The 23,719-nt window shown below is 42.0% G+C and overlaps 1 protein-coding gene across 1 annotated transcript; it reads left to right on the top strand.

The window, feature by feature from the left end:
* The first annotated feature begins 5,274 nt into the window (after positions 1-5,274).
* On the top strand, positions 5,275-14,846 carry HSPB1 (heat shock protein family B (small) member 1). Its single transcript, XM_075589832.1, has 3 exons — positions 5,275-5,753; positions 13,473-13,536; positions 14,552-14,846. Exons 1-3 carry the CDS (start codon positions 5,357-5,359, stop codon positions 14,742-14,744), a joined length of 654 nt encoding a protein of 217 aa, XP_075445947.1. The 5' UTR covers positions 5,275-5,356; the 3' UTR covers positions 14,745-14,846.
* Positions 14,847-23,719: the final 8,873 nt, after the last annotated feature.

Below are 23,719 nucleotides of genomic sequence, written 5' to 3'. Positions count from 1 at the left end.
GTGTAAAGTGACATTTAAATCAGAAATGCAAGGCTTGCTAAGTTGCTTGTACTGTAGGTCATCAAATTCAAACCTCTAAGGGGCCACCAATGACTGTCCTGCCCGGGGCCCCGAGAATTCTACGGCCACCCCACATGGAGAAAGGGTGATCTATTCTGGGAAATGACATGTTTGCTGCCGTAAGAAGTGATGTCAAGTGCTGCCAATTTGTAGAAAGACAAAACATTTGTGGAAGGCTTGTAATTCATACAATCCATCTATGATGTTATTTATTAGAGAGGTTTTATCCCCTCAAATTCTCAGGATTGCAAATACCATTATTTCCATCATAAAGACCCTGCAATTTTTATACTGCAAAGAGACCTAAATAATACTGTTTTCTTTAAAATTGTTGACCACATCTCAAGGATGTCTTCTTTCTACCCCCTTTGTATCTAAAGCCCTCTCCCGCCTTAAACCGTTTTCACTGACTGCCCCACACCTCTGGAATGCCCTTCCCCTCAGTACCTGACTAGCACCCTCTCTATCCACCTTTAAGACCCAACTTAAGACACACTTGCTTAAAGAAGCATATGAATAGCACTGTGGATATTCTGAACACATGATACATAAAGCTTGGCCCCCTGCAGACGCATTTACCAGTACTCCCTCCTACTGTCTTTGTACGTTCTCCCTACCTACCAATTAGACTGTAAGCTCCTCGGGGCAGGGACTCCTCTTCCTTAATGTTACTTTTATGTCTAAAGCACTTATTCCAATGATCTGTTATTTATATTATCTGTTATTTATTTGATTACCACGTGTATTACTACTGTGAAGCGCTATGTACATTAATGGCGCTACTGTATATAAATAAAGACATACAATACAATACTTTAACTAGGAGGGCCCCTGGCCCATACAACTTACAACCTTATGTTGGTGTCTGAAGCACAGGGAGGTTACTTGAAGATCTAAAACTGGGATTCAGTGACCACTGAGATACTCATTGCAGATTCTGCGATTAACCCCTCAAGAATCATACATACTCAAAAAATACTATTCATTTTTGGTGCCAGAAGAAGACTTTGACTCATTTATTTTATATATTGCATATAAATGTGCAGCAGGAAATTAAATACATATTTTATTATGTTTCTTAATAATAATTCTTCTTTCAAATAAATGAATATACTCTACTACTGGCTTTCTGCAGACTCCCATTGGGATGCATGCTAGAATGTTAAAAAATAAATTTATTCCTTATGTTGAGATATAAATGTACATTAACAAGAGTATGATGCGGCACTTTCTCTACCATCTTTGCAAACAATTCTAAGACAACCATTCCAGTTTATTTTGCAAATCCCAACAGCTTTCCGTTTAGATTCTACTTAAATATGTGCGTCAGCAATGTAATGTATACATTTTCTCTGTTTGTACAATAAATATTTCAGAACGAGCAGATTTTCAAAAATAAATACAGTGTTAATTTATGTAAGTGTTAATTTCTTACATATTGAAATTATAAAACCATATCAAAATGAGTGAGAGCACTAAAAGCCAGTCCATTAAGTGGTGCTAAAAATAGTTTTATGTTTAAGAAAAAATAAAGCTAATTTGTGAAATCTTTGTGAAACATAACAGGCATGTGATAACAATGGAAGTAGCCGTTCACACAGCTCATAATTCAAGCATCACTCAGAGTTTGCCAATGTTCTTTTCACACCTTCTTGATGAGTTCTGCTCTGGATTCCAGCCACAGTTGCAATAGCATTCTTTGGAATGTCAGAGCAGAGTAAAGAATTCCACAAGACTGCCTCTACAGCTATTTTCAACAGTGACACATACTTCTACACCCCGGGTGAAAACTTGTTTCAAGAAAGGCCTACATTAGGCCTGGGACATAGTGCCTTTAACAGTGCTGAGGCGCGCTGAGGCTCAGGGAAAGCGGTGCTTTCCCTGGCCTTACACAGCGCGCCATCAGGGGGCGGGCCGGGGGCGGGCCAGTGATGTCACGGAGCTGGTTCGCCCTCATTGGGCGGACCGCTCACGTGACCAGCCCTACGCTCCCGCAAGCGGGGAAATTTCAAAACTCTGTCAGACACACGCTTCCCCAAGTGTGCTGACGCGTGCGCGAGCCCCTGCTAAAGCCGCTCTCATTGCGGCTGCAGGGGCTCAGTGCCGAGCAGCAGCACGGCTCAGCACGGGTCAGCACATAAGCGCTGACCATGTCCGACGCCTTAGTCTCTTTTACAGTAGATTGAGACTGTCCAGAATTCATAAAAAAAAATAAGGAGGCAGTCTACGAAGTTTTGAAAATTGCTCTTTAATGCAATTAAAACTTATAAGCGTTTGCTACTTCCATCTGGGTCAAATATAACAAATGGGCAAATCGAGTATCTTACATTTCATTGGATTTTTTCGTCCCAGGTAAAAGGGAAAAAATGACAGCCAGAGACAGGCCAAGGTTAAGTTGATACATGAGCTGTAGTAAGAACTGCTCTGACAATAAATAGGTTATCCAGTATTTTATAATAATAAAACAAACTTAATACATGAACGTGTCACAAACAAAGATCTAACGTACCGTATGACCCACAAATATGTAATGTAACAACAATAGAAAAAATCTAGAATGGTACCTGGGAACTGTTTAGATTAATCAAGTAGAGAAGACTGATATCTTTAATTACTTCACTGCCTGAAGGGATTACCTAGCTGTAAAGAGTGTTAAAAAAAATTACACTCAAAAGGAAGTTACTGTACAATTGCAGTTCATCTTGTGTGTAAGCTGTGCAGCTTCAAAGGTACTGAAGCCGATTTGCAGAGCTCTAAAACATCAAAGTGAGCAGTAACTAGAACATTTTATTTGATCAGTTTAGGTGTTTTAGGATATAGTTATTGATTTAGGTTTGAAAGGCAGACTTCTGCAGGGGCTGCTCGAGGAGTTTTCGGGGCTATTTCCTATGTTCATAGTAAGCCCACTTTCCCCTCCACACATTGCTCGGCTCCATCTTCCCCATTAACCTTTCTACTGCCCTAACTAAGTACCTGGTATATCTTAGGAACTGGCATGTCAGGGGTCCTTCTGCCGTACTCGGTACGTCATGCTACATTTGCTTGTTTTCTAGGGGATCACGTTCACTTCTCTGAACAACTTTACATGGTCATGATTAGAGATGGGCACATTTTTGGGGCGAATTTTGGATCCACATCGGATCAGCCGGTTCCTTTGGCCCACGGATTTCAGTGGACCAATCTCATAAAGGGGCGAATAACGTTTTGCGGATTTTTGATTATTATTACCAATACACTGCAGATTCCGCAACCCGTTGATGGAGTTGTAGAATCCAATCCTCGGAATCAGGAGTCCATTGGCGGATTCTTAAGAATCTACCAACGGATTGCTGAATCCACGGATTGGATTTTACAAACTCATCCACCGGTTGTATCAAATCGTGTTTTCTTTATGAATCCGCGCTGATTAAAACCAACCAAATCCGTTTTACACTGCAAAATAGATTTGGGGGGAAAATGTGAGAAAAATTTTATGGACAAACAGTATGTATTTTTATGTAACCCCCGACTATGTAACCCTTTCACTGAAATGCTGTCTCTGGTCTAGGACATTTGGTTGCGGCCGACCTGCTGGGACCAAGTCCCTATCGACGTTGCACTGCAGAGGGACGCTCCGCTGCAGCTGCTCTGCCGCTGGACCCTCTTCCACCTCTGGCTTCTACAATAAGGTAAGTTTTAGGGTAGGGGGTTTACTTTAGGGGTTATAATGACTAAGGTAAGGGGTTAACTTTAAGGGTTTTAGTGGTTAGGATTTAAGGTTTTTAGGGTAGGGGTTTTAGGTTAAGGGGTTAAGGTTTTTAGGGTAGGGGTTTTAGGGTAAAGGGTTAAGGTTTTTAGGGTAGGGGTTTTAGGGTAAGGGGTTAAGATTTTTAGGGTAGGGGTTTTAGGGTAAGGGGTTAAAGTTTTTAGGGTAGGGGGTAGCGTTAATATTATGGGTTAAGATTAGTTTGATTTAGGGTAAGGGCTAAGGTTAGGGATTAACCTTTGCGACAAAGTGGCTGGCAATGACAGGTCCCGGCGGCGAGGTGACCTGTGGCAAAAAACCGGCAGAGTTTTGGTCACAGTGAAATGGCCGTGACCAAATGTTCTAGACAGGCCACAACACTGCATGCCCCTGTGGCAAGGAAGAGATTTGAAATGGAGGCTCAATTTCTCTCTTTCAGTACTTTTGCTGCTAGAGATACATCACATACTGTAGCAATGAGTTGCTGGGACAATTTCACAGCAGATGTTGAACTGCTTTATTACATTTAATCATGCAAAATAAAGCCTAATTTTTCAATATTTATGCATTACCTGTTGAGATTAATATATGTTTACAAAAATGAGTAGGATCATGTACGGTAGTACATTACATGGGTTATGAATATCGTAGCTACTGTATTTTTATGGAGTGATGGTATTCTTTATGTATTTCATGTTGAAATAAACCCTATAAGTGTGTGTTCAATTTTCATTTTAAAGCCAGCATTCCACCCCAGTTTCCTTTTTTTCTTCATCTTTAAATTATTATGAAGCAGGGGGTCACCGTTGCGGAAATTAATGCAGTTCAGCTCCGGAGACCCCTGATTCCCACCTCTCTCTCTGTCTCTCTCTCTCTCTGTCTCTCTCTCTCTGTCTCTCTCTTTGTCTCTCTCTCTGTCTCTCTCTCTCTCTCTCTCTTTCTCTCTCTCTCTGTCTCTCTCATTTTTAAACTAGTAGGCAGAACCACACTTTTCATGTCAAATTTTATGTTGGCTTTTTCTCAGTAATAAGAAACCAAAGACGCATATCTCACCAAGTCCATCATGTATCTAAACTGTCATTTATGTTAATTTAGAGGCAAAATGAAGGAATAGATACACAGTTGAATTGTTAATTCTATTGTAATCATATTGTAAGTAGAACAGGGCACAGTCGTAGGTCTCAAATATGGTTTAAAGAGTGTTTACGTTAGTTATTTTAGCCTTGCTTTCCTCAATATGTTAATTCCTTATTCTAAGTATTTTAAACTGTCCTCTTACTACAAAGAACAAGAATGTGTTTTAATGACCGAGTAACTTTTATCTAAACAATTTTAAGGACCAGCAATGCTTCATAAATAAAACAGCTCTGTCACTGTATTATCAGGCTCTGGCAAGAGAAGCTGCAACCACTTGTGTCATTTCCATTAATAGAGCACTCATACTACCTGCTAAAAATAACCACTGCGTTCTTCATAAAGCAGCTGCACCTTCCAGAAGCCTAGATCAGACAGAGACTGGACAGTGCCTAGAGCACTATACTGCCAGACTGCACGAGCATAAAGAACACCACCATGTCAGAACATAGGGTGCCCTTCACCTTCCTCCGCACTCCAAGCTGGGATCCATTCCGAGACTGGTACCAAGGTTCCAACCGATTGTTTGATCAGTCATTCGGCATGCCCCGTATTCCTGAGGACTGGCACCAGTGGCCTAGCACTAGCTGGCCAGGCTATATCCGTATGCTTCCAAGTCAGTCTATGGAAGGGATGCCCCCCACCACGCCAGCTGTTGCTTCACCTGCTGGATACACTGCACCCGACTTCAGCCGTGCTCTGAGCCGCCAACTCAGCAGTGGTATCTCAGAGATCCGGCAGACATCAGACTGCTGGAAGGTCAGCCTGGATGTCAACCACTTTGCCCCGGAGGAGCTTGTTGTAAAAACCAAGGATGGAATTGTGGAAATCACAGGTATGACATGGGCAACATTGTATGTACAAATACATTTTAATTAATAACATATATATTTCCTAGTATGCCTTAACAAAAGTTAAGATAATATGCTTCATAACAATTTAAAACAAGATGACAAAACACATTCAACACCACTTTTAGAATATTCTAGCTTTATTTAAAAGGAGAAGGAAGGGTGCTTGTTTAAAATATACTATACTATATTGTCTATTAAACAGAATTTAAATGAAATACATAGTTCTCACTCCATACCATTCCACACCATTATATTTTTATTACTTGTATCAGAACAACAAGAGTCTGGGACCAAGTACAGTAGGAAACTGATACACAAACTTCTGAGTCATAAGGATAAAAATAGGGTACCAAAAATGTTGTCGTTTGTGTCTTGGAAATGTGTGAACATTTTCTTTTATGATCATGAGGTTAGTGTGGAAGAGAAACTTATCTCACTGAGAAATTTAGGAAAGACCAGCATTTGTGGGAAGCCTGGACATATGGTTGTAACACAGCAGGCTGTATGTTGGCCTTCTCAAGGGCAAAGAGGTGGCATACACACAAACACACACACACACACACACACACACACACACACACACAGCTAAGACATTTTGTACTGTCTCTTGGCACCTTACTTTACATAGGAAACTTCAATACATGTCATGCACTGAACTAAAAAGAGAATTAAAACCAGGAACTACTATAATAAAACAGTGTATTGCACAAATATAGACATATGACTTCTATTACAGCATGTGCCAATCCTAACTTTGTTATACTATATGGCTCTATCATATCACAGCTCTCAACTATTTTATTAACATATTAATCCAATATCTGATCTTGAAGAGGTTAATCTCATTGAAGTATGTAGCAAGCATTTTGTTGGAAGGTGCAAATTCGTAATTCAGGGAGTTAAGAAGTTTTCCAAAGTTCCATCAGACATCTTGTGTTTAAAGAAGGTTCAATTAAACTTTGTGTCATTGGCTTCTGGAGAAAAATTCAATCAAGCTACAGATGTAGCAAGACTTACTGTCTCCTGAACTGGGGCTGAAACAGTGATAAGTTTCTGGCACAGGGGACAGTGGCTTCCCCATAGCTTTCCCCAGTGCTGAACCCCATCATTATTGCTCCACCTGTAAGTGTCTTTCTTAGGCTGCGCTTATACAACCGGTGATGGCGACGCGACCGATGATGTCACCCGTCGCTTTCGCCAGTAGGACGAGTTGTATTTTATGGTTTAGGCAATGTTGCTGGATGATGTCATAAAAAGGGGAGGGCAGAGGCACGGAGAAGCTCCCGATTGGCCGCAAGAGGAGACCGTCAACAAAAAAATCAAATATCATTGAGTACCAGATTTCTGGTAGCACTGTCGCTCTGTCGCTTTGTTGCCGTCGCGTGCACTATAAGCGCCGGCGACAATGCATTTGTTTTGCCGCGATGTCGCCGTCGCCGTTGTCGACACTATAAGTGCAGCCTTATTTATTTCTATCTTGTGAAAAATGGATATTAATTGCTTCTTGTTAGGAACATTGGATTTAAGCATATTATCAACTTATATTTATCACTAATGATGGCACCATACTGTTATTACTTGACATGCAAAGGAACAAACATAAACTAACAATGTTGATGACCAAATAAAGTCTTTTAGTGAGGTTTTTTCAAAACATCGTAAAAACTCTCCAAACCATAGAAATGTTACAAGTTTTAAAATAATTTCCAAATTCTTATACTTTTCTGATTTTTATTTAAAAAGTTATGAATTAGCTACATTTAACTTATTTAACTTGCCCATGTACCTTGTTTAAAGGAGATTGGACACATTTCTTAGCTTTTCTACTGTAACAAATTGTAGAGCAATGCAACTGTAACCATGAAGGTATTTAAACAGAAGTGTCTTTTCTGCTACTTTGAGTGGTCACGTAGGTAGCACTGATTTGGGCTACAGGAAAGCACTGTACTCAATATTATAGGGCTAAAATGCAGAGCATTATAGAAATGTTACATTCTAATTGGTCAATAATCCAGAAATTAATGAAGTACAGTAGTAATATCCAAAGGACTGTGCTAGTGTTGGACCGGGTCCTCATTTATAAAAAAAAAAACGGGTAACGGGTACCTGGCCAAAATCAATGGTTCTACCTGGTCGGGTACCAGGTTACCCGGTTTGGCACTTACCTGCAGAGTGGTGGCGACATCTAGGACCAGCAGCAGCGTTCCTGTGGCGGTGGCAGCATCGGAGGTGACTTCAGCTGGCGGGGGAGCTGCAGGAATCCCTTACACAGCACCGGAGCGGGTAAACAGTGTGTGTGTGACCAGAGCAGGAGACAAAGTGTTCCTATTGGACAGCCGTCTGTCCAATAGGAACGCTCCGTCTCATACTCCGGTCATGAGGTTCCCCGGTGGCTCACACACACACTGTTTACCCACTCCGGTGCTGTGGAAGGGATTCCTGACAGCTCCCCCGCCGGCTGAAGACACCTCCGATGCTGCCACCGCCACAGGACCGCTGCTGCTGGTCCTAGATGTCTTCGAAAAGGTAAGTAATAAGATTATGTCCAGCTGTCCTGACATTATCCGACGCCGGGTATTATCCAGCGCCGAGTCCACTTCTCAGTTGCCGGGTCCGGGTAATGTCCGGGTAGCTGGAAATGTGCCGGGTAACGCCGGGTACCGGGTAATTCCGGGTACTCGGTACACCACTAGACATTTCCTGGCCATTAATGCCCTGGGGTGGAGGTGTTGAAGTCTCAAGGTTTTACATAATAAAACAATTTTCGTTTGTCATAAGATCTCTTCATATATATACTGGACTATTAGAGATCAAAACCATTTTATCTATACAGGAATTGAAAAATCCACTGTCTTGCGCTTTGGGAGAAGTGGAATAATTATTTGCTCATAAAGTCTTGAATATCACATAGGACTTCACGTGTCCAAAATGTGTTCAGCGATGAAAAGTAAGAAATGTAATTATTGCACAAAATATTTTATATTAATTTATTCTTTGTCCAAGTTAATTATCAGGGATTGCATATTTAATACAAAATGTTTCTACAGGAAGATTCTGAGATAAATATCTGAAATTGAAAAAAAAATCCAAATTTACCAAGTCTCTCCTGGATTGACTACTAATAGTTTCTGCTTAGAATGCCCGCAAGTAAGTGCTAAAAACAAGTAACACATCTGTAGGCTACTCCTCTTGGGGACAGTAGTTTTGGACATTATGGGGGGAATGGGGTTTCACTGAAGGGCGATAAATAAAAACATTGAAATTTAAAAATGCGTTGTTGGTTCCTATGGCAGCAAAGGGTTTACAACTCTGTTACCAGTTGATATTAATCTCATTTGTTTAAAGGATTTTTAAAAGAAACTACATACCAAAGCATAATAATCTAAAATGGCATCAATAATTGCCATGTCTTTGGTACCTAATTATGAAGAATGGGCAACAATTATTTACTTAGTACAACGATTAACATTACTCAGTATATAATATATCAAATTACAAAGGCGAAATATCGACTGCTCAAGTCTAATACTCCAAGGAGAGTAAAGGGTGGAGGATTGGGGAATAATAATAGACTTATACAAAAAATATTCTGAGCATTGATGCGTTACATTGTAACAGCATGCACATTTGTGTGGATTCATCATACCAACTATTGTTACCACATTTGCGATACACTGAAGCCTGCAATAAACTATAGGTTGCAGGCACAGGATTGCAACAACGGACTGCTCCCCCCGTCATGTGGCTAGCCTGGAATGTCTGGCAACAATGTATTCACGCTAGTCTTTGTGCATACTATGAGCATTGGCGCCATATATATCGTAAAAGCATGCGCGTTTGTGTGGAATACAGCATACCCATTATTGCTATTACAACTGTGATGGCCTACAGCCCGCAACAATGTGTATACTGCTAGCAGTAATTGACTGCTTACTCTATTGTGTGGTCGGTTTGTAATGCCTGGTAACAATCTATTTATGCCAGACCAAGTGCATACTTTGGCAGCTTTCCCCATTACTTTGATGTGATATATACATACATTTGTTTACACTGTAAATCATATCTGGGGTTTAAAAACTTGTAATCTACCCACATCCCTTGTCACTTTGGGACTATTTGAAGATTGGAATGCAATATATTACCAATTTGCATTTCCACTAATACATTAATCAGCTTATATCCGAGGAATCAGTCCTACCTTGGGGATTTTTTTTACAATTTGTTTATCACTGTATACAGTATACTAATTTGTGCACTTAGAAGAGTTAAGATTAATTCAAATTTTATTGTTTTATTTTAACTGCTTATATACCCTTCTCATTTGAATGTATCACTACGTACGGTGATCATTCATATTGTCTAAATATTAATCTCCTTTTTGTATTTGGTTGAGTGCAACAACAGGGGTTTATTTTTGCTGATCACTCTTTGTATATGTACAGTATATAATATATCAGTAAGTATATATTATCTATTAAACAGTCTCCATTAAGCAGAGGAAGAGACAAAGTTAAAGAAGAATTGGTCTATTCTAGCTCTACATATTTCATCTCCAGTTTTCATTTGTCTTCCTCACCTCAGCGACTCCAACTCCGCTATGCATTTATAAAATCATTCTCCATGAAATCTTAAACTCACTAGTACCTCAGACTCTAATAAGCCCTGTGTCTCAGTGCTTCAATCTTTGTCTTATAACAAAGAAATGCAAAATGCAACTACAATGTTTTCAGTAACTGATATCATTGTGTCAGCACATTAAATATTAATTCTACATTTTCATTTGGTTTTTACTCCCTTTCATACCGTAGGAATATTATGTCTACTTTGGGTCAGTGTATGGAAGGAACATATTTTTATTACATAGCATACTGTAATCTGCAACATTTGATGAAATAGGGAACTGACATTATTATTTGTTAAAATAATAAAATATTGATAAATAAAACAGACAACTTTCTTTTCATGTTTCACTCTATCATGAAGCAAACAGCCCTTTTCTAAATGTAGGATGTACTGTAAGAGGACTTTTTTAAATTCACGCAATTTAAGTAACTTTAGCATGTTACAGAGAATAATGTAAATTTGATCTAGCTCAAAAAGAGGAATATATAATATTAGAAGGCTGTAGTTATCAGCTTTAAACAACAAATAAAAAAATCCCCAGATAATTCTGGTTTGGTGACTCGCATACGAGCATAGATCAGTTCTAAAACGCAAGGGCTAAGACCGAGCGGTGATTCACTCAACGAGCATTACTGTACTTCATAACTATGTCTTAAAAATTGCACAATTACATCATCCATCACTGAAGCAGCATTAGAGTAGCTGTAACAGTTCTAGAATGTTTGGATTTATAGCACTTTATGATGCCTTTTAATCTTCATTTTAGATACAATTGTTTGTACTATACATAGCTTTCGTAGCCTTTGTATATGAACATACATCGAATTCAACCTTTGTTCAATTCTAATTGGGTGAAATACTCATACTATATTTATAGACAGGGCTCAACAAATGCAGTTGCCCGGTCGCCCAGGGCAACTGCATTGTGGCCGCTGTCAACTGCTTACCTGCGGCAGTGTCCCCCGGCGTCTTCCGTCTTCTCCGTCTCGATCTTTAAAATCAAGTTTTTCTCCTACAGCACTATTCAAAATGGCCGCACGGCATCATATGATGCCATGTTACCATGGTAACGGGGCGCTGCAGAACATCTTCATATGATGCCGCACAGCCATTTTTAATAATGCTGCAGGAGAAAAACATGATTTTAAAGGCTACAAGACAGCAGAAGGCCTGTCAGGACCCCGTAACCGTACCCTGAAGCGTCTAAGTGTCGGGAGGGTGGGGGGGGGGGGGAGGGAGTAACTTTTTTGGGGTGGTGAGTGGGTTTTGGACCAGTTTGTCGGCCCTGTTTATAGATATATTGATCCAAAAGAACACAAGCAAATTACGGTATGTCTCATAATTGAGAAAGAAATTTCTTCCCGACTCCAATAATGAATGAGTTTTCTCCCTAACTTTGAACTTATTCTGCATATGTCTATCCTTTTCTGAAGATCTACTTCAGAATAGCCCTCTGAAATTCCCAAAGCCTTAAACGCTCTAATTTAATTTAAGAATAACTTTTCTACTGGCTCATTACAAGATACCAACCTGCAAGTAAACCATTCTTGGTGGGAGCAATTCTGAGTATTTTTCCCACAAGACACTGCTTCCAGAAATGAAAGAAGAGAAAATGCCTCCAAATATCAGACACTGCCATTGCTATTTTAGTTTGTGCGCAGCGCAGCTTCTAGAATTGGTATTGCCTATTTTTAAGTTTCATAAACAGTTTAATGAGCATATTGAAAAATAAATAGTTGTGCAGAATAGAGATGCAATTTGGGTCTTCTCCCACTGCAGAATAGCACTTGCTGTGCATGGAATGCATTGGTTGTTGTTCCCGCTAAAATGTTTCAGTGGCATGGCACAAATTGGGGGGGAAGGGCAAAAAAAATCTTACTGCAACATGTATGGTTCTAAAATAGCGTGTTTTTAAAGTAGCAACTAGAGATGTGTAAATGTCTTCGCATTTGATTTGCAAAATGTTCTTTGGTTCTTTCAGTAAATGGCTTAAAGTTCACATTACCCAGAATTTGACCAATTTTTAAAAAATGTTGGCAGACATTTGCGAAAAGGGCAGTATATAAATGGTCACTTGAATATAAATGGTGCGTGCCAGTTTTACTTTTATCCGAATCACGAACATCAACAAAAATGTTTACTTCTTCATTAGAAATCCACTTCAAAGCTTTTTTCATATTACAAATATTATATTATTATCAGTATACCCATAAATAAACATATCCTTATTTTTCCAAATCTTACCAAAGGTGAACTTAGTTGCTGATAATTTCCCTTTAGATTTGTTTCTATGATTTGAATTGCAATTACTGTACCTGGTTGTCATTTTAATACTACCCAGGGGCTCTTTATCAGGACTCATGATTTCAGTAATGGAAATTGTAAACATATCAAAATTAAGGTTTAGAAGAACTCTACCAGCAGTATCAAAGCATATAAAAACAAAATACATTTTTAAGAATCACAAAATGCTACTTTAATTAACAGTTAAACTCGCAACTACTGTACAGTATATCACTATAGTCATTCAGGAATAGGATATAGTTTCCCCACCTCTAACTATGGCCTATATTTACTAAGCAGACTTCTGCCGTTAGACACCTACGTGCACAGGAAGACACATTACAGCCTATTGACTTGAATGTGCATCAAAGAGTCTTGCAGTGCCAGAAGGTTTTTTGTGCCAGGACTGTTTATTAAATATGGCCCAATATGATCGTCATCCCTTATGATTTTCAATCTGTTACAATTGTGTTAAGCAACTGCTCTTCTTTAAATGCTCAATGTTTGCGGCATCACAATTATTCATTTACCATTTAATTATCACCAGTAGTTACTATATCATAATGTTACTGAATTGTACTTTGACAAAACATATTGGGCCTCATTTAGAAAGCGTTCATAAGCCACTTATCAAGCACGTATCACCCAAAATGCCTACTGCTATTCAGTAAGCGGTGATAAGTGGGTGATTAAAAAATTGAATTGCGCAACTAATATTTTGAATGTTTGGACAGTACTTTTCTATGAGAAAACATTAATCAGAAATTAAAACTGCTGATTTTGCTATTCTGTAGGAAAACACGAAGAGAAACAAGATGAACATGGATTCATTTCTAGATGCTTCACCAGAAAATACAGGTGAGTAACAAGCCATGCTGCAAGCTCTGAACTCCTGAAATTCCTCCTAGGAACAGAAACACTAGATATTATTACTCAAGATTCTCGTACAAAACACTGCAGGCATACGTCACCTCGTAATACATACAGTATATGGTCAGCAGCCTAGTTGGTGAGCAACAATTATGCCTTACAATAGAAAAGATAGATATAAAAGTTGATTAGAATTTTTTTTAATAGAACCTCGTTACAGTACTTTCCTTTCAGAAATAATGCATACACACACTGCAACAAGTAGAATAGCTCCCTCAGTGATCTGCTCATACGCTCATATATCATTGGTCTTGTAGAAGTGTGGTTATGTAAATTAATAGTCACAAAGCACAATAGAAGACAAGAGAGTGACACAGTGGGACTTTTTTGAAGCTAACCCCCTCAATGTTTAGCTTCGGGGAACCCAGGTTTGCGGGATACATACCTGTGTTTCAGGCTACCTGCAGGGAAATGAAAATGGGCATCAAAACTTGCAGGTGCCACAGGCCTATTGGATGCAGAAAAATGTCAATGCCCAGCTTAAATAATGGTAACTACAACATTAGATATCATGTATACCGGTGTTCTCTGGAGTGGAAAATGTTGTGGTTCAGCTCTGGAGGACCTACTGGTTCCCATGTTGTAGTAAAAAAAACAAAAAAAAAACAGGAAGGGTTAGTTATGCGGGACTGCTGATTTAAGTATAACATAAATTGGAAGATTAAGGCTCATATTTACTAAGCAGTGCATTTCCATAAGACTCCTGACGCCGGCAGCACCTTACTGCCCATTCAAGGGAATGGACCATAAGGTGTCTTACCGTGCTTGAAACTGTCCTATGCAATAGCATCACTTAAATATGTCCACAAATTATTTAAGAAGGGGAGCATATTCCAGAGCTTTTACCTTGTGTTTCTAAGAGTGACCATACCATTAATCCTTCTTAGTGATTTATGTCTGACTTATTCCATTTTATAACATACATTTTGGTCTCTTTCTTCAGTCTTCCCCCAGGTGTAGATGTTTCTGCAGTGGCATCGTCTCTTTCCCCTGATGGCATTTTGACTGTTGAGGCAGCACTACCCAAGCCAGCCATCCAGTCTGCTGAGATTACCATCCCAGTCACTTATCAGAGCCATGCTGAGATTGGCACATCCGAGACCAAGAAAGGGGAGGCAGCTGCTAAGAAACACTAATACTGAGAAATCGCAAGACGATTTCAATAGTTTCGTACCAAATATCCTACCTTTTTACAATAGTGTAGTATGTCTCTTTCTACAATAAATGTGGAAATTGAATTGGTGTTTGTCTCCTCACTTTGAATAATTCTGAAATTACCAAAAATATCACAGCTATCTGATTGCTGTAGCATATCTCTGCAAATTATCTATATGTATTTCAGAATGTTTGTCTGTGAGTGTCTCATTATGCACGCCCAAACTATAAAACCTAGGACAACCAAACTTGAAAGGATTACATTATATAACAAAATAAGGTGAACTGTCATGATTTGATTCCTCTCTAACACTCCAAAATAGGGGCTGCTAGGAACATTAGGCTCCATGTGAGACCCAGGGCTGCCAACAGGGGGGGACAGGCACTATTGCTTTCCCAGACCCACCCAGTCAAGGGGCCCGGCTTCGGCAACACTACTGTTTTCATTCTGTGCAAGCAAACAGGGCCCTCCCCTTTCCTGGCTGCCACCCTCCTCCCTTCTCTCCTGCCATACTGCAGGGCCCTCCCTTTCCCTCAGAACCACTCTCCCCTTCCCTCAGCACCGCCGTCCCCTTCCCTCAGCACCCCCCCTTTCCCTTCTCTCCTGCAGGATCCTCCCCTTTCCTCAGCACTGCCCTCCCCTTTACTCAGAACCACCCCTCTGTCCCTCCCTTCCCAGGCCTCCGTGGGCCTGTTGGGCTCTCCTGTGCACTGGCCATGTTGCTCCAGTAGGCCCATAACGGTCCCCAGGTAAGTCCACATGCCCCAGGCCCCCTTTATTCCACCCTCCCAGGCACCTTACCCACCCAAAGGGAGGGGGGGATTATTTGTATGTGTGTGTTTGTGGAGGGGGCGTGTGTGTGTGTCACTGTGTGTGTGTGTGTGTGTGTGTGTGTGTCACTGTGTGTGTGTGTGTCACTGTGTGTGTGTGTGTCACTGTGTGTGTGTCACTGTGTCTGTCACTGTGTGTCTGTCACTTTGTGTGTCACACTGTTTGTGTCACTGTGTGTCCCTGTGTGTGTCACACTGTTTGTGTCACTGTGTGTGTGTCACTGTGTGTGTGTCACTTCGTGTGTGTCACTGGGTGTGTGTGTTTGTGTGTCACTGTCTGTGTTTGTGTGTGTGTCACTGTGTGTGTGTCACTGTGTGTATATGTAACTGTGTCACTGTCTGTGTGTGTGTTTGTCACTGTCTGTGTGTGTTTGTTTGCCACTGTCCGTGTGTGTGTGTGTGTGTGTGTGTGTGTGTGTGTGTGTGTGTGTGTGTGTGTGTGTGTGTGTGTGTGTGTGTGTGTGTGTGTGTGTATGTGTCACTGTGTGTGTCACTGTCTATGTGTGTGTAAATGTCTGTTTATGTGTTTGCCAATGTCTCTGTGTGTGTGTGTGTGTGTGTTTGCCACTGTGTGTTTGTGTCACTGTGTGATGCGTGTGTGTGTGTCACTGTGTGGGGTGTGTGTGTGTTTGTGTCACTGTGTGTGTGTCACTGTGTGTGTGTGTGTGTGTCACTGTGTGTGTGTGTGTGTGTGTGTGTGTGTGTCACTGAGTGGCGTGTGTCACTGTGTGTCACTGTCTGTGTTTGTGTGTGTCACTGTCTGTGTTTGTGTGTGTCACTGTCTGTATGTGTGTGTGTGACTGTGTGTGTGTGTCACTGTGTGTGTGTGTGTCACTGTGTGTGTGAGTCACTGTGTGTGTGTGTGTGTGCCACTGTCTGTCTGTGTATGTGTGTGTATGTGTGTGTGTGTCACTGCCTGTGTGTGTGTGCGTGTGTGTGTGTCACTGTCTCTGTGTGTTTGTCACTGTCTGTGTGTGTATGCCTGTGCGTGCGTCTCTATGCGCGTGTCTGCATCACTGTATGTGTTTATGCATGTGTCACTGTGTGTGTGTGTGTGTGTGTGTGTGCACGTGTATTGGGGAGGGATTTTATTGAGGGTGGGGAGGGGAGAAAATACATGGGAATGGGAGAGGTGGGGGTGTAAGAGAGAGGGGAGGAAGGAAAGGGTGACGCGGGAGTGAGAGTGAGGAGTTGTGTGAGAAGGGGGGAGTGTAAGAGAAAAAGGGGGAGTGTAACAGGGACTTATCCCTGTTTAAATAAAGCAGCCTCAGAGATCTGAGAATCCAGCAGAGAGATTGTTATTTGCAGTCACTCAATTAACTAGTCTCCACCTGGACTAATGAGAGCTCTGTTAAAAGACTCATGTGAGACACAGGACAGAGATTCCTTAGCTCACATTTGGGCTGACAGAAGGAGAGCAGAGAAGTCTGCACACAGACACTGTCTTGAGCAAAGGCTGTGCTGAGATCACAACACCCAGAGACCTATATTTCCTGGACATAGAGGACTGGCCAGAGACTGACATGGAGGGCACCTGCTTAAGGTTCATCCAGAGACTTTGGGGTGATAGGCTGATAATGGTAATATCCCTCCAGTCCTGCAGATAGGGTCTGGGGAAGTAAGTTAGCGCTTACAAAGGGATAGGGGTTTGTTATTTAGTTGCTGTTATATGTTTTGCCTGGATAAAGGAACAGGCTCAATAAATCCATGATATAATTGCACCTAAATCGGTCTCCATTATATGTACCTCTGCACACATCTCTTACAGGGGCGTTCTCGCAAGGCCGCTGACACAAGGGTTGGGGAGGGGACCTGGTGGAAACATTAGTCCAGGGCCCCAGCAAAGCTGTCTGCAGCCCTGGTGGGACAACATCTACTATCTCAAGATATCGTAACCACATTTTGCAATTTGGCGTGAGATCAAGGAGCAGGTCTGTTTTGGATACAATTTGATACATTCTATTTTTAATTCTATGAGTTACTACAATGTCTTTAAGCAAGTCAGCCACTGGGTGTTGTACCTGATAGGTAATATATCCGGCACGTGACATCATACTGGTGACATCATAATAAGAGTCAGATAGGTATGACGTTTACACCGAAAGCAGATGAAGAAGAAAAGAGTAAGTTAGTTGGCACGTGAGGAGAGAGTAAGAATTCTGGAGAAGGATAGAGGTGGAAAGAATATGGAACATCATAAGGTATTAAAGGAAAGTGATGGGAGGGAGAGAGATGAGGTTGGTTTCTTAGAATTCCTGAGCAACGCCTGGTACTTTCAGCTAGTATTATAAAATTAACAAATAACAATACTGTGTCAATTAGTATCAAGTAGGGTTAAACTTATACACATTTAGTTTCTCTCATTCTCTACATGCCAGTGCAGAGCCCAGGCCACTGAGGCCACCAGCCACTGCCATTCCATTACTAGTGTTGCCACATTGGTACCACTGCCAGTTCAGCAGCAACAACAGCAGCAGCAGACAGCCAGGCAAAGCAAGAACACTATACAAATTGCAACTCCAGAGTAAATCAAAATCACTCACTGCTGTCAATTTGTTTTCTCTTTTCTGTATGTATGTATGTATGTATGTATAGCCCTGGTCCCCTTACCAGCGCTGGTCCCCAGCTATGGTACGCTTCCCGCAGGCCCCCATTTCTCCCTTTAGGTGCCGCGCGATCAGCGAAGGCGGTGCGGCGAGATAGCTGGCAGCAAGAGGCGCAGGGAGGCTCCGGCGGCTCTCCACTGGTTGGCGCCGCCATGTTAGAATTGAGGGCGCGTGCGCGAACGCTCGTGCATGCACAGACGAGTGCGGTGGCCATCTTGTGTGTGGCGAAATGGCCACGCATGCGCAGCAGAGTGCCTGGAGTTGCGGCGGCCATCTTAGAGGTGGCAGACAAAGTGCAGGAGAAGGTAGAGAGGCAGGAAGGCCCCCTAGAAGTTGCGCATGCACAGGTAAGTGGTGCGGCGGCCATTAGGATAGCGCAGGCGGAGATAGAAAAAGGTAGGCGGCCATTACAGAGGCGCCCACGCGGTTTCCATAGACAAGAGCCTCCTTGGGAACTACAGTTCCCAGGAGGCATAGATGCAGGTGGTCAGATGTTTTAGCTTAGCCAATAGGGCTGAGGAATCCTCCTGTTAAGGGGAGGATCTAGTTAGGGATATTAGCAAGTTTGCAAGAAGGAAGTCACTCAGGGATGGGAGGCAGACAGGGGAGGAGGTATGTGTGCAGGGTCAGTGACCAATGCACTAGGCCAGAGAACCCTCCCCAGGCCCCAGATAGCCCTGAGTCACCAGTGAGTTGCTGCAGCTAGGGACAGACCCAAGGTAGGGCTGCTGCCACCTTAGCTGAGCAAGATAGCTAGCTGAGACAGAGTTGCTTTGCAGTGTAGCCACATTAGTTAGCTTTGGCTGTTTCAGGGAAGACCCCTAGTGTGAAGGGGGGGTTGCTTTCTATAGTATACACAGTGTATGTTATATCACTGGTGCCAGTTGCACGTGGTGAACTGCCAGAGTCTGAGATCAGACAGAATCTACAGTAAGAGATCTTCTGCATGCAGGGACTAGACCAGAGGTAATCCCCCAAGGTCCAGTTATTCCCCTGAGACACTGTAGAGAATTACTGTATGGTATAGGGAACTACCTTAAGACAGGGACTCCTTCACTATACTCATATATATAGAGAGAGAGATGCTGCAGGACAGTGCCTGACTGTCAGTACTGTGAGTAGCTGAAAGATTATCTGACTCCATAGCAGAGACTGTTCTCAAAGGATCATCCGGCTGGGGATCCCTCCCCTGGGGTGTCAGACGGTGTACTCATTCCTGCAAGGAGCAGCGCGTCGCGCCGTGGGATCACGTTTCGGAGCTGTTGATCATCAAAGGATTATCCTGATCAGGGCTATGATCAAGGAGGTATTATATTAAGTGCACCACTGGGCCCCAACACAGGAAAGTGCTATCCCTCACACTCACCTTATTGTTTGTGGACCCTCAAGGGATAAGTGCCGAAGCACATTGGTACACCAAGGACTAAGGGGGATATAATGATGGTGTCATCAGGCTCTGTGTCCAATTACAGTGACACAGGGGTGGTGCCTATTGGAACTACTTATTGCATAGCATTTCCTGAATTTAGCAGTTCCTCTTCCCCCTTGAAAGAGGATAATCATCCATGCCGAACTGTGCAGGGCTCTGGCAGTTTGTGGCCCTCCCTTAGGCTGAGTCCCCGTCAGCACTGTGGCACGCGTGCCTGGCGTGGGGGCGGGGCTTGATCGCACAGCACACGCCGAGGTGTGCGCTGTAGTAGTTAGTGGGATCGCAGCCTTAGGGGAGTGGAGGGAGACTATTCCCCATACTCCATCGGGGAGTAAGGGAAGAGCTAGGTCTGCTTTCAGTGCCCTTGAATGGGAGTGCAAGGTCAGGGACTTCCTTTGGGTTGGCAACCTATGAAGAGCGGCTGAGAAGACCGGCTGCATGATGGGCAGTCTGCCATGTGTTGCTGAAATAAAGTATGCCGTTTATAAAGAACCCTTCTTGCCTGGACCTAGAGTCATTCAGGGAGAAGCTGCACACAGGGGTTCTCTTTCAGAGACTCCTCCCTATAACAGTGGGGATCTGGAAGAGATGGAGGCGCTGTACCAAGAGTGAGTATGACTCAGCCATACCTCGAGAGCCAGTCCTGATGATATCCTCCATAACATCATGGGAGACAGGAGTCCTGTAAGCCAGCAGGTGCACCACACTTTACTACATGTAACATGGGTCAGTTTCCACCTGATAGGGCCAATATGAGATTGGGTGGGGGAAACACTGTTACATATGTATGTATGTATGTATGTATGTATGTATGTATGTATGTATGTATGTATATAAATGTATATAGATATATAGAATACACTTAACTTATAGAGAAGAGACATAGTTTCTGAATGAGATTGGACAACAGAAGAAGTTTCTGACTTGGTATACAGTAATAATATACTGTTATTATACCACAGTTTACTATTATATTACTAGTTATCTAGTTTTTTATTGTTACTTGTTAATTAACATTACATGATACACCATGCAGGGTGTCAATTCTACACACACACCAGTCACGGACCAGTGATCCCGCCACTAATTAAGAATACAAATATATCTAGTTTACACTCCACTAAATCTAGCTGCACCAGTTTAATCGACTTGCTTGCTTTTAGGGCTGCCATTTGGCTGTGTAGTTATAGCCATTAGCCAGGTAAACCTTTCTAACATTTACAGTACTTATTAAAATGGAGAATTTAACTGTAACTGACTGTACTGATGCCAGTCTGTGTGTCGCCGAGTCTCAGTGGCCTTATTCTTTGCTTAATCTATTACAGTATATATATTTTTATTTTAATAGTATAATTCTAAGTACATTTATTTGATACTGTACCAGCAACTAGTGGAGTGGTGGGTGAGTGGGTGTCTGGGGACTTGGAGAGGGATGGGGATAGGAGGAGAACTGTGTGTTCATGCTGCCACCAGCCAGTGCCAGGCAGGCAAGTAGGGCTAGTATTGTATGTAGCAGCAGATCATCTGAGTATGTCCGGCTGTAGGCTAGCTAGCAACAAGCTAGTAGAGCACTAGCATTATTGGCATATATAACAAGTGAAGATAACAAATAATACCAATACTTTATGCCTAATGTCTAACGCGTTTTATTGGTTTGGAGAAACATTTTGAAAGTAGACGTGGTGGGATAAGAAGAGATAGATTTTGGCATGGTGGTGATGAATCAAATAAAGTTATATAAATGAAAAGTGGTGCTGCTAGTTCACCTACTATTCACAGAAAGTATAAGCGAAGGACAATTCCACTGTCACTGAATTCCAATCTCACTACAGAAGGTCCACCTTTCCCTTTCCACCCCCTGCCTAGTAGACAATGAACCTCCAATTAAAAGATTTAAAATTGGAACAGGAAGTTAAATTCAGCCCAGGGCCCGGCAAATAGTACTAGTAGTGCTTTAGAAACTAAAATTGCTAATGTGGAGAAGCATATTACTGAGAATGTTAATTAAATTGTCCAGTCTAGGGAAAATCAATATGAAAAATGGTAAATGCTGCACACCAAATAAAGAATAAATATAAGGTAACTACCGGTGCTCCTGCCTCTGGATAAGAGCCTGCAGCTGATCCAACAGTACAAGAAGAGAGGCTACGCAAGGCACAATGGATTTTCAAATGACATAATTTATTAAGCCAAACAGAAACACAACGTTTCGACCTTATGGGCATTTTCAAGTAAGGTAAAGTGGCATAGTGAATAAAATCAATAGTGAGTCCTTAAATACCCCCCACCAACCCACAACACCCTGTGTTCATTATCACTGATCTGAAACAGCTGTGATGAGGTGTTCCTTCTTTGCTGCAACATAGTTAGTAGCAACTGTCCTCACATGATGTCCATAATGGGGTGTGTAGTGAAGAGATGGGGGCGGAAACCCACAGTGGAGGAGTGTCTTTAAAGTCCAATCCGGTCCTTTGTTTACTACACGAGACACGTCTGACTCACGATCTGTAGTACTGGAGCTGAGTCCTAGATCCAACATCATCCTGTGGAGGGAGGAGTGTCCTCATGATCTAATCTGGCATCCTTGTCTCTGTTCTATGAGTAATCCGATTATGACTGTATCCTCACTCCGCGATGAGGCCCCGTGCACCCTACGGCTGGGAACGTCAGGGAAATTCTCCTGTCATATCCGTGGCTCCTCCCACCTCTCCATCCCGTTCTAAAGTGCATCTGACATCCTCAGTGATTGATGCAAGGAGGCAGAAAAGAAGGGGGAGGCCAAATCAGTATAAGTGATAATGATAATCCTGATCGTAAGCATAAAAACTAACTGTATAAAAAGTGAAAGTAAAAAGTGAATTGTGGGTTGGTGAGGGGTATTTAAAGACTCACTATTGACTTTATTCACTATGCCACTATACCTCACTTGAAAAAGACCATAAGGTCGAAACGTTGTGTTTCTGTAAGGCTTAATAAATTATATCATTTGAATATCCGTTGTGCCTTACGTAGCCTCTTTTCTCATTCTAGGGAAAAGCCATTCCCACTGCCAACTGTGCCAACTGCTCTGCTTATTACTGCTGCTAAGGCCACTATTAAGTAATCTCCAAAAGGCACATCCTTGTCACATTCCAAAACATTCATCAATGCCACAAGATCTGCCATTGATAGCACAAGACGCTGGAGATCTGTTAAAACATTCAGATGAAGAAAAGGGAGAGTCACTTGATAACTCAGAGGAGCAGGATGTGGACTTAATGCTGATTCATGCTGATTCAACCATTCAAATATCACTTGTTATGAATGACGAGGATTCTGATGAGGAAATACTGTGAAGTGGTTGCGGTGGAACTGGTGGTGTTGGGGTGATGAATGTGTTAATGCTTCAGATGCAAGTGATGATACTGAGATCATTGTTAAAGACTGTGCAAATACAGATTTAACCACAAGTAAAGTGAAAGTTCCAAGCCCAGCGCCAACACCACCACAACATCGATGACCACCATTACATTCACAACGTCCACGACCAACATTTACATTCACAACGTCCACAACCACCAGTTATGTCTCCCGGTGGCTGTACTTTCAGTGCTAGAGCTATTATGTTGACCTTTTTTAAACTTAAAATGATCCAACTACAGATACATGTAGCTTATGTTGAACAGTTATGACAAAGAGGGAGACCTGGTACCCATTTTGGCACCGCAGCTTTAAGAGGTTATACTGTATGACCCAGCACGAACCAGATAAAGTGGCAGACAACCTTAGATAGTCAGGGTAAGACAAAGGGAAGTTGCTGTCAGGCAACACTGTGTAATGGCACAGGTGCAGATGGAGACAATAGGTCACCGTCCGTACTGTAGACTTACACACCAACACTGTCTGAATTGTCTCATGGTGGGGATGAATTTTATGATGATCGTGATTTAGATGATCTTAGTGTATTTGCTTATGTGATTCACTTTTCTCTATTTTTTTCTTAGAAAAACAAATGGGGTTCCAGTACCAATGATTAAAACTGCATAAAACAATCGACTGCTACAACTGCCACCAATGTAACAAAGATAGGTCCGTGACAATATGTCACTTA

This window comes from Ascaphus truei, chromosome 3 (genome assembly GCF_040206685.1).
Source record: "Ascaphus truei isolate aAscTru1 chromosome 3, aAscTru1.hap1, whole genome shotgun sequence".
NCBI classification, from domain to species: domain Eukaryota; kingdom Metazoa; phylum Chordata; class Amphibia; order Anura; family Ascaphidae; genus Ascaphus; species Ascaphus truei.
Note: the sequence above shows the minus strand (reverse complement) of the source record. Positions and strands in the feature narration are given on the sequence as shown.

Bases quoted from the DNA above. Each gene is read 5' to 3' on its own strand.
- HSPB1 (XM_075589832.1), top strand. From the start codon at position 5,357: ATGTCAGAACATAGGGTGCCCTTCACCTTCCTCCGCACTCCAAGCTGG. The intron at 5,754-13,472 runs GTATGACATGGG...GCTATTCTGTAG, and splicing joins TGGAATTGTGGAAATCACAG to GAAAACACGAAGAGAAACAA. The intron at 13,537-14,551 runs GTGAGTAACAAG...CTCTTTCTTCAG, and splicing joins TGCTTCACCAGAAAATACAG to TCTTCCCCCAGGTGTAGATG.